The 12,111-nt window shown below is 41.8% G+C and overlaps 1 protein-coding gene across 1 annotated transcript in view; it reads right to left on the bottom strand.

Annotated features, from left to right (window-relative positions):
- Positions 1 to 11,680, bottom strand: part of LOC129835976 (NLR family CARD domain-containing protein 3-like) — a 15,249-nt gene extending 3,569 nt beyond the window's left edge. The window contains exons 1-12 of the mRNA XM_055901688.1: positions 11,595 to 11,680; positions 10,429 to 10,570; positions 8,069 to 8,185; positions 6,674 to 6,790; positions 6,241 to 6,325; positions 5,883 to 6,111; positions 3,738 to 5,502; positions 3,276 to 3,449; positions 2,085 to 2,258; positions 971 to 1,144; positions 686 to 732; positions 1 to 237 (exon numbers count right to left, since the gene is read on the bottom strand). The exon at positions 1 to 237 is cut by the window's left edge and continues 3,569 nt beyond it. Coding sequence (XP_055757663.1) covers positions 1 to 237; positions 686 to 732; positions 971 to 1,144; positions 2,085 to 2,258; positions 3,276 to 3,449; positions 3,738 to 5,502; positions 5,883 to 6,111; positions 6,241 to 6,325; positions 6,674 to 6,790; positions 8,069 to 8,185; positions 10,429 to 10,511 — 3,202 coding nt within the window. The 5' untranslated portion in view covers positions 10,512 to 10,570; positions 11,595 to 11,680. The remainder of the gene's footprint in view (positions 238 to 685; positions 733 to 970; positions 1,145 to 2,084; positions 2,259 to 3,275; positions 3,450 to 3,737; positions 5,503 to 5,882; positions 6,112 to 6,240; positions 6,326 to 6,673; positions 6,791 to 8,068; positions 8,186 to 10,428; positions 10,571 to 11,594) is intronic.
- Positions 11,681 to 12,111: the final 431 nt, after the last annotated feature.

Below are 12,111 nucleotides of genomic sequence, written 5' to 3'. Positions count from 1 at the left end.
TCCTGTTGATTCTTTTATATGTCACTCCTATACCAGCCTCTCTACCACTCCACTCTACCTCCCAGTAACAGCGCCCAGTCAGACCCTCTCTACACAGCACCTGTCCACAGTCCTCAAATCTCTCTGGGTGATCAGGATACGGCTGCTTCTCTGTCCTACGTGTCACCTTTCTGTTCTCCTCAGAAAGAGAGAGGAGTCTGTTTACTGTGTTTGGGTCCAGTGTGAGATCACAGACATCTGATGGATGAAACCAGACACAATATTAGAAATCATCATCATTCACATTAGAATGTTAACTCACTTTTCACTAATTAATTTAATGTAGATGTTTCTAGGTATCAAAAGGAGAAGTTTAGGTAACTTGAGACTTGTTGAATGATCATATGTTAAACTGTATGGTAATATAAAACACACTTATTCCCATTAATTACACACACACACACACACACACACCTGTATGCATCATGAACACACACACACATTTCTAATTTAACACGAACGCACCACACACACCGACATCGTCAAAGCAACTCTTGTAAACTTTGGTGTCCCTGATTTCTGCTTCTGTAGAACTACAGCTGATATTTAATATGACCAAGTAAGTAATGATGGTGGTCTTTGACTTTGACTTAACTTGAATTAAGACTAATTCTTAGTCATATTCTTCACAGCAGTCAACACTCACATTTTCTAAGCCCAGGTTTCATTGTGTTCTCTCCACCATGTTCCACACTGTAGCGGTAAGCAGAAGAACAAACAGTCATTGAGGGACACACACACACACACACACACACACACACACACACACACACACACACACACACACACACACACACACACACACACACACACACACACACACACACACACACAGTCAGCATATAATTTGTCCAAGTGGTGGTATTTGTCTTAACTAGCCTGATAAGTCAAACATGTCTGATATGAACATTGACATAAACCCTCTACATACTTGAGTTTCTCCAGTCTGTAGTGTGGATCCTCCAGTCCAGCAGAGAGCAGTCTGACTCCGGAGTCTCCTGGGAGATTGTAGCTCAGGTCCAGCTCTCTCAGGTGTGAGGGGTTTGATCTCAGAGCTGAGACCAGAGAAGCACAGCCTTCCTCTGTGACTAGACAGCCTGACAGCCTGCAATGAGAAAATCATATTAAAATCACACTGATATTCTTTGGTGGTGAAAATAGAAGCAGTATACTTTTTTTCAACATTCAGATATATCGTATAAAGTACAAATATTTGAGTAGACTGACCAGACCCGTTTAAAAAGCAGTATCAGTCAAAAGACAGACAGTGAGGTATCAGATTTAGATTGTATTGAGTATATAGTCCACACCATATCAGTTTTGACAGTGAAGCTAACATTTCAAATGTGTCTCTATACTCTAACCTGTTCGATTTCAGATCAAATGTTTCATTTGAGGTGACAGTATATAATGTTACCTTTTATTTGAGAGCATTTTCATTACGCATCTGTATCACAATAAAGAAAAATGAAGCCACTTTATGTATCTAGTCCCCCTATTTGAAGAAGTCATACGTATTCTGACCAATTCACTTAAAGTGTATTAAAGTAGTCAAAAGTTGAGTATTTGGTCCCATATTCTTTGAATGCAATGACTACATCAAGCCTGTGACTGCCATGATTAAGAACGATCATGAATGAATCATGAATAATGATGAGTGAGAGAGTTACAGATGCTACAACAAAACATGCTAACCTCTCACCATTACCAATAACAGAGGTTACAACAAAACATGCTAACCTCTCACCATTACCAATAACAGAGGCTACAACAAAACATGCTAACCTCTCACCATTACCAATAACAGAGGCTACAACAAAACATACTAACCTCTCACCATTAACCTCAAATAAAAGGTGACATTCTGTACTGTTACCTGATATGAAACATTCTATCTAAAATCCAACATGCTGGAGCATAGCACCAAATTTAAAACTGTAAGCTTCACTGTCTAAACAAATATGGTGTGGACTATCTGTGCCTGGTAAACACATTTGGATGTGGTGAACAGTTATCACTTGTGGACCAACTACAGGATTACTGACCTCAGAGTCTCCAGTTTACAGTGGGGATTCCCCAGTCCAGCAGAGAGCAGCTTCACTCCTGAATCCTTCAGGTCATTGTTACTCAGATCCAGCTCTCTCAGATGTGAGGGGTTTGACCTCAGAGCTGAGGCCAGAGAAGTACAGCCTTCCTTTGTGACTAGACAGCATGACAGCCTGCAAAGAGTAAAATCATATTAAAATCACACTGCTATTCTTTGGTGGTGAAAATGGTTGCAGTATATATTTTCAACATATTCAGATATATTAGTGTCCTGAAACATGCCATGTCTACATAAATGAATGAATTAATCATTATTATAAATTCTCATAATATTACTTGTAGAGAGAAAAATGTATAGTACAACTATTTGAGTAGACTGACAAGACCAGTTTAAAAAGCAGTATCAGTCAAAAGATAGACAGTGAGGTATCAGATTTAGATTGTATTGAGTATACAGTCCACACCATATCTATTTTGACAGTGAAGCTAACATTTTAAATGTGGCTCTCTACTCCAACATTTTGGATTTTAGATCAAATATTTCATATGAGATGACAGTATTTAATGTTACCTTTTATTTGAGGATATTTTAATACATATCTGTTTCACCATTTAGAAAAACGAAATCACTTTATGTATCTAGTCCCCCTATTTGAATAAGTATTCTGACCAATTAACTCATAGTGTTTTAAAGTAATCAAAGTATAGTATTTGGTCCCAAATTCTTTGAACACAATGACTACATCAACCCTGGGACTGCCATGATTGTGAAAGATCATTAATGAATCATGAATAATGATGAGAGAGAAAGTTACAGAGGCTACAACAAAACATACTAACCTCTCAACATGACCAATAACAGAGGCTACAACAAAACATACTAACCTCTCACCATTACCAATAACAGAGGCTACAACAAAACATGCTAACCTCTCACCATTACCAATAACAGAGGCTACAACAAAACATGCTAACCTCTCACCTTTAATCTCAAATTAAAAGGTTACATTCTGTACTGTTACCTAATATGAAAAACTCCGCCTCAAATCCAAAATGCTGGAGCATAGCACCAAATGTAAACTGTAAGCTTCACTGTCCAAACACATATGATGTGGACTATGTGTGCCTGGTAAACACATGTGGATCTGGTGAACAGTTATCATTTGATGACCAACTACAGGAATACTGACCTCAGAGTCTCCAGTTTACAGTGGAGATTCCCCAGTCCAGCAGAGAGCAGCTTCACTCCTGAATCCTTCAGGTCATTGTTACTCAGGTCCAGCTCTCTCAGGTGTGAGGGGTTTGAGCTCAGAACTGAGACCAGAGAAGCACAGCCTTCCTCTGTGACTCCACAGCCTGACAACCTGACAAAGAGATCATCATGACTTCACAAACAGACTGTTGATTTCACGAGTAGTGTAGAAGGACAATGGCAGATGCATTTGGTTTATTCTCGCAAACAAAATATAGATTCATCTTCGGTCTCGTAGAATTTTATGGTCATAATGTTATACTAATGTGAAAATCAATGCATTGATTCATTATTTGTTTCAATATAATATTATATACATATTATAATACATATATACATTTCTCTAAACTGAATATTTCTTCCTGATGATTAGTTCGTATATGTCATTTGATGTACTCACAGAGCAGCTCTGGAGGCTTTGACCACTGGCAGCAGCCTCAGAAGACCTTCCTCTGATCTGGAGTATTTCTTCAGGTCAAACACATCCAGCTCCTTTTCTGAAGTCATCAACACAAAGACCAGAGCTGACCACTGTGCAGGTGACAGGTTGGCTCTAGAGAGACTTCCTGAGCTCAGGTAGTTTTGGATCTCCTCCAATAGAGAATGGTCATTCAGTTCATTCAGACAGTGGAACAGATTGATGCACCTCTCTGGAGAAGGATTCTTCCTGATTTTCTTCTTTATGTACTTGACTGTTTCTTCATGGCTCTGTGAGCTGCTTCTTGTATTCGTCAGTAGACCTCGTAAGTGCTTCTGATTGGACTCCAGTGATAGGCCCAGAAGGAATCGGAGGAAAAGGTCCAGGTTTCCCGTCTCACTTTGTAAGGCTTTGTCCACAGCACTCTTGTAGAAAATAACTTCAGGCTTGTCTTTTGTTTGCAGTTTGTCCATTAGATTCTCATTGTTGTTGATGAATGAGAGGAGCACATATACAGCAGCCAGAAACTCCTGAATGCTCAGATGAACAAAGCAGTACACCTTGTTCTGGTACAGCCCACATTCCTCTTTAAAGAGCTGTGTGCACAATCCTGAGTACACTGAGGCTTCATTGACATCAATGCCAACCTCTTTCAGGTCTTCTTCATAGAAAATAAGATTGCCCTTCACAAGCTGTTGAAAAGCCAATTTTCCCAGTGACAGAATGCTCTCTTTATTCCAGTGTGGACCTGTCTTTTCTTTCCCAAGATACTTTTCATTATTCTGTTTAGTATGAAACACCACAAGGTGTGTGTACATCTCAGTCAGAGTCTTGGGCATCTCTTCTCTCTTATGTTTCAGCATGTGTTCAAGGACTGTTGCAGAAATCCAACAGAAGACAGGAATGTGGCACATGATGTGGAGGCTCCTTGATGTCTTTATGTGTGAGATGATTCTGCTGGCCAGGTCCTCATCACTGAATCTCTTCCTGAAGTACTCCTCCTTCTGTGGGTCATTGAATCCTCGTACCTCTGTCACCTGGTCAACACACCCTGAAGGGATCTTATTGGCTGCTGCAGGTCGGGTAGTTATCCAGATAAGAGCAGAGGGAAGCAGATTTCCCTTGATGAGATTTGTCAGCAGAACATCCACTGAGGTTGACTCTGTGACGTCCCAACAGATCTTGTTCTTCTGGAAGTCTAGGGGCAGTCGGCACTCATCCAGACCATCAAAGATGAACAGAACTTTGTACTTCTTGTAGTTGGAGATTCTTGATTCTTTGGTTTTCATTGAGAAGTAATTAAGAAGTCCAATCAAAGTGTGTTTGTCCTCTTTCATCAAATTCAGCTCCCGAAAAGGGAATGAAAATACAAATTGGACATCCTGATTTGCTTTTCCTTCAGCCCAGTCCAGAATGAACTTCTGCACAGAGACTGTTTTTCCAATGCCAGCGACTCCCTTTGTCAACACAGTTCTGATAAGTTTGTTTTGTCCAGTTAAGGGTTTGAAGATGTCGTTACCTTTGATTGCAGTCTCTGGTCTTGCTTGTTTCCTGGTTGTTGTCTCAATCTGTCTCAGCTCATGTTCATTATTGACCTCTCCTGTTCCACCCTCTGTGATGTAGAGCTCTGTGTAGATCTTATTGAGAAGTGTTGGGTTTCCTTGTTTAGCGATCCCCTCAAACACACATTGAAACTTCTTCTTTAGATTAGATTTGAGTTCACGTTGGCAAATCACAGCAAGCTCATCTGAATCTAGAAATAACACAGAGGATATTAATATTATATCTGTTTTAATGACTACAGTATTGAAGGACTGTTTTAAAGTTTGAATTATAATAATTTATTATCTTAACTGTCTGCATAAATCTATACATTTTTTAATACTGCGTTAAATACCGGTGTGACTAATTATATTATTATTGATGGTGCTATTAATGTTGTCTCTCTCTCTCTCTCTCTCTAAATTAATCAACACAACACATCCCTGCTGCTACTTGATGAGGTCACTAGGTGTTGTGTTAAAGCTGCTACAATATCATTGAGTTACACAGCTACTTTAGCTGTACTTTAGCTACAGCTTTTAAATGTTATAAAACAGCATTCAACATGAGGCTGACAGATCTTACATTTCTCCAGTGTGTTAGCAAGCTCCTTCTGGTTCATTTTCCTCAGGACGTGCAGTGTGATCTTCAGAGCCCCCTCTCTGGCACTGCTCTCATGCTTCTCATCTTCAGCATCCACCACTTCCTTATCCTGCTTCTGACTAGCAAAGCCTTCTGGGAGATCTGGACTAAGAATCCTCTTGAAGATCTTCAGCTCGCTCTTCATAAATGACATAATATTCTCTTCAAGCAACTGAAATAAATCAAGTAAATAAGTTAAGCAAGTGAAGAAATGCTTTCTCAAGAACACATTAATGATTGATTGACAGATCAACTTTACTTGAGAAAAACAAAAACAAATGAACATAACAGGACAACATACTCTGAATATGCAGGCCAGGTCTGTTTGATGACTCTGGGAAGACTGACCACTGAGAATCTCTGACTCTGATCTCTCCTGTTGGTTTCTGTGGACAAAACATGAGATTCCATCTCCTGATCCAGGGAGTACACACACACACACACACACACACACACACACACACACACACACACACACACACACACACACACACACACACACACACACACACACACACACACACACACACACACACACACACACACACACACACACACACACACACACACACACACATACACACACACACACACACACTGGACAATGAAAATGTAAAAAAGGATTAGCCTATGGATTATGAAAACAACCATTAGAAACGGGAAAATGTGAGAGGAGAAATGACTAGAGACAGTGTTGTTTAACTCACTGACCATGACCCATGAGTTCTTCTTACCTTTGTTCAGTAGAGAAGTCTCCCTCTCTAAACATTATAGGAGGTTCCATAGACTGGTCACTCTTCATGGACAGACAGCTGGGTACAGGGGAGGCTGGTCTCTCCTGCTTGATTGGGCTTCAACACAACAGAGACAAACATTATGTCTCTCATCTACTCCGGAGCACACACCCTTACAGAATCACTGACCCAGTATGGAGTCAGCAGGAGCAGGTGCCCCGGTTATAGAGGTGGAGGAGCGCGTCCGGGAGCACGCACCCTTACAGAATCACCGACCCAGTATGGAGTCAGCAGGTTATAGAGGTGGAGGAGCGCGTCCGGGAGCACGCACCCTTACAGAATCACTGACCCAGTATGGAGTCAGCAGGAGCAGGTACCCCGGTTATAGAGGTGGAGGAGCGCGTCAGGGAGCACGGACCCTTACAGAATCACTGACCCAGTATGGAGTCAACAGGAGCAGGTACCCCGGTTATAGAGGTGGAGGAGCGCGTCCGGGAGCACGCACCCTTACAGAATCACCGACCCAGTATGGAGTCAGCAGGTTATAGAGGTGGAGGAGAGCGTCCGGGAGCACGCACCCTTACAGAATCACTGACCCAGTATGGAGTCAGCAGGAGCAGGTACCCCGGTTATAGAGGTGGAGGAGCGCGTCCGGGAGCACGCACCCTTACAGAATCACTGACCCAGTATGGAGTCAGCAGGTTATAGAGGTGGAGGAGCGCGTCCGGGAGCACGCACCCTTATAGAATCACCGACCCAGTATGGAGTCAGCAGGTTATAGAGGTGGAGGAGCGCGTCCGGGAGCACGCACCCTTATAGAATCACTGACCCAGTATGGAGTCAGCAGGTTATAGAGGTGGAGGAGCGCGTCCGGGAGCACGCACCCTTATAGAATCACCGACCCAGTATGGAGTCAGCAGGTTATAGAGGTGGAGGAGCGCGTCCGGGAGCACGCACCCTTACAGAATCACTGACCCAGAATGGAGTCAGCAGGTTATAGAGGTGGAGGAGCGCGTCCGGGAGCACGCACCCTTATAGAATCACCGACCCAGTATGGAGTCAGCAGGTTATAGAGGTGGAGGAGCGCGTCCGGGAGCACGCACCCTTACAGAATCACCGACCCAGTATGGAGTCAGCAGGTTATAGAGGTGGAGGAGCGCGTCTGGAGCACGCACCCTTATAGAATCCCCGACCCAGTATGGAGTCAGCAGGAGCAGGTACCCCGGTTATAGAGGTGGAGGGGGTCGTCCGGAGCACGCACCCTTACAAGAGATTGGTGTGTTTTTTCACTATCTAATCATGGCATGGGGTTGTTCAATGACATCCATGTATTTGTTTAAAATCTAGAGACAATGTTGTTTAACTCACTGACCATGACCCATGAGTTCTTCTTACCTTTGTTCAGTAGAAAAGTCTCCCTTTCTAAAGTTTATAGGTTGACTCATAGACTTGTCACTCTTCATGGACACACAGCTGGGTACAGGGGAGGCTGGTCTCTTCCGCTTGATTGGGCTTCAACACAACAGAAGAAAACATTTGATTGCTCATCTGTTCATCTACTCTGGAAACGTAAGAAGAGTTTTATTCCAAAACGCTGTATATTCATTTTCAGAAATGTTGGTAAATGAGATTTTATTGTTTAAAGAAATTATTTAACCACTACAAGGCTTTACAAAATGATTCTAAAGTGGGTAACATACACTTCAAAATGTCAGCGCTAATGAAAAAAGGATCAGCCACTACAAAAAATGTCTCTTAATTATAATCCATATAAAAATGCACATTTGCTGTTATTTTCCTGCTGTGAGAAACTTTGTCAAATTAAGATTTGGCATCTGTAAGTGTCTGTGTATACATTGATGTTTACACAGACACGGTGACTGAGTTCATCATGAAGTATAGGGGACGTTGTTCCCACTGTGACTATTAAAACCTACCCAAACCAGAAACCGTGGATAGAGGGACGCATTCGCGCTAAACTGAAAGCGCGAAACACCGCATTTAACCGTGGCAAGGCGACTAACAATATGGTTGAATACAAACAGTGTAGTTATTCCCTCCGTAAGGCAATCAAACAGGCAGAACGTCGGTAGAAAAACCCTGCCCTAGATCCAATCCGATTACCGCCCCAATACATTACCGCCCCCACAGACAATGCAATCGCCACTGCACTGCAGACTGCCCTATCAAACCTGTACAAGAGGAATACCTATGTAAGAATGCTTATCATTGACTATAGCTCAGCATTCAGTCTGAACCCAGCCCTGTACAACTGGGTCCTGGACTTCCTGACGGGCCGCCAACAGGTGGTGAAGGTAGGAAACAACACCTCCACTTCACTGATCCTCAACACTGGGTCATCACAAGTGTGCATGCTCAGTCCCCTTCTGTACTCCCTGTTCACCCATGACTGCGTGGCCATGCACGCTTCCAAATCAATCATCAAGTTTGCAGACGACACAACAGTAGTAGGCCTGAATACCAACAATGACGAGACAGCCTACAGGGAGGAGGTGAAGGCCCTGGCGAGGTGATGCCAGGAAAATAACCTCTCCCTCTATGTCAACAAAATGAAGGAGCTGATCGTGGAATGACGGAGCACCCCCTATCCACATCGACGGGACAGCAGTGGAGAAGGTGGAAAGCTTCAAGTTCCTCGGCGTACACATCACTGACAATCTGAAATGGTCCACCCACACAGACAGTGTGGTGAAGAAGGCTCAACAGCGCCTCTTCAACCTCAGGAGGCTGAAGAAATTTGGCTTGGCCCCTAAGACCCTCACAAACTTTTACAGATGCACAATTGAGAGCATCCTGTCGGGCTGTATCACTGCCTAGTATGGCAACTGCACCGTCCACAACCGCAGGACTCTCCAGAGGGTAGTGAGGTCGGCACAACGCATCACCGGGGGCACATTTCCTGCCCTCCAGGACACCTACACTACCCGATGTCACAGGAAGGACAAAAAGATCATCAAGGACAACAACCACCCGAGCCACTGCCTGTTCACCCCGCTATCATCCAGAAGGCGAGGTCAGTACAGGTGCATCAAAGCTGGGACCGAGAGACTGAAAAACAGCTTCTATCTCAAGGCCCTCGGACTGTTAAATAGACATCACTAGCCGTCTCCCACCCGGTTACTCAACCCTGCACCTTAGAGGCTGCTGCCCTATATACATAGACAAGGAATCACAGGTCACTCTAATAATGGAACACAAGTCACTTTAATAATGTTTACATACTGCTTTACTCATTTCATATGTATATACTGTATTCTATTCTACTGTATTTTTGTCAATGCCACTCCAACATTGCTCTTTACATTTTTTTATAGATTTCTTAATTCCATTATTTTACTTTTAGATTCATTTGTGAATGTATTTTTTTGAATTGTTAGATATTACTGCACTGTTGGAGCTAAGAACACAAGAATTTCACTACATATTAACATCTGCTAAATATGTACTATATGTGACCAATAACATTTTATTTGATTGAATTAATCTTAAGGTAGCTAGTTGAGACAACCACATATCACAGTCAAATATAAAGGATACAAACATTCCATTCCTGCTAAACAATGGATAAATAGAGTTTTGCAAAAAAAACTAACATTTTCATACACATCTACAATCTGGTACAGAAATGTTGAAGGTACCAATAAGCAATCAATTCTGAGGAAAAAACACAAATGTGAAAAAAAAATGGTATATTGTTTTGGAATATAAGTTCTTAAACAATATTGTCAGCTCACCTCTTAGCTTTGGTGTCACGTCCCTCAGAGAGACCACTTTTAGTGGCAGGGCACCCCACCTCTCTCTCCACAGAGAGACTCATTTTAGAGGCAGGACCCCCCTCCTCTCTCTCCCCAGAGAGACTAATTTGAGCGCTGACCCCTAAACAGAGATCAAGCATGTTGGTTGTGGTTAACACAGTGACAAATAATTATTGAAGGTCAATTGTTCTCTTTTATTCATTATTCATTCAGTATCTCTTAGAAATAAAACATTTACTAACAGACAAATCCAAACAGTCAGGTGATTTAATTACTTTTTCTTGCCCAATGACTACTCAAAACCTGAAAACTAGGCCAAAAAATGTGCCCCTGATAGGCCTACAGCTTATTTCAGATAGACTACAGTAGTAAACTAGCCCCTGATAGGCCTACATCTTATTTCAGATAGACTACAGTAGTACACTAGCCCCTGATAGGCCTACATCTTATTTCAGATAGACTACAGTAGTCTGGGCAAGAAGTAGGCAAGATGTAAGCTGAATGATTTAGCAGCTTGCTTAATTCAAACTGACAGATTAATTAATTTAACATGAATAGCAAGGCGATTTTGAGGTAAGAAGTGCTTCTGTTGCCCAGTAGCCTGCTGCAATAGAATACTGAGGATGGGGTCGTAATTTCAATCAATGAATCTAATATTAATACTATGATTATGAACTGAACAGGTCTATGAATCTAATATTAATACTATGGATATGAACTGAATATGTCGATGCTTGTCAACAACAGCCAGGGTTTTATTACCTGTAGCCTAATCTGAATGACTGTTACCTTCAATCTAATGCATTCTAACATCTGATCAGCCATTGAGATAGAACTGTTACCTTGGTCACACTTGATAACTTCCAATTGAATTAACTAAACATGCACATTACTAGTTGCATAATAACACAAGGCTACAACAACAATAAACTGAAGTTACAGGCTTACTTTAATGACAATTTAAATAGCCTACCTTAGAACATGTAGGCCTACTGATTAGATTCCACTTTGAAAAAACTGCTGTCTGTCAGCAACTCAACTCAAGTAGTTGTTCTACTAACCAGTAATATCTCATTCCTGGTATTAATTATCTTACTCTGTCCTTTAGAATAGATTATTGTTCAGAAATACTTAGAAATACTTACTTTATTTTTTTAGTTCTCGACAAATAGTGTTTTCTACTCTGTCGTCTCAAAATGGATCCTGTACAAAATAACAACTTTACTTTCTGTTTCACTCAGGCATCTCTCCACTCTGATAATAAAACGTTATTTTGGCATCTTCCACTAGATGGAAGTAAACACCTGCTGTAACTAGACTTTACAACGGTAAGTGTTTGGTTTCTTGGTCCTGGTGACTCCTGGGAAGTGTCTCAGAGTTGGAGTGCTGATCTAGGATCAAGTCCCTCTCTCCATGTAATCTGATTCATTATGATCTAGGATCAGGTCCTCCTCGCCATGTAATCTGATTCATTATGATCTAGGATCAGGTCCTCCTCTCCATGTAATCTGATTCATTATGATCTAGGATCAGGTCCACCTCTCCATGTAATCTGATTCATTATGATCTAAGATCAGGTCGCCCTCTCCATGTAATCTGATTCATTATGATCTAGGATCAGGTCCACCTCTCCATGTAATCTGATTCATTATGATCTAAGAT

The sequence above is a fragment of the Salvelinus fontinalis genome, chromosome 37, assembly GCF_029448725.1.
Source record: "Salvelinus fontinalis isolate EN_2023a chromosome 37, ASM2944872v1, whole genome shotgun sequence".
In the NCBI taxonomy this organism is placed as follows: domain Eukaryota; kingdom Metazoa; phylum Chordata; class Actinopteri; order Salmoniformes; family Salmonidae; genus Salvelinus; species Salvelinus fontinalis.
This window is presented reverse-complemented; position numbering and strand designations above follow the sequence as displayed.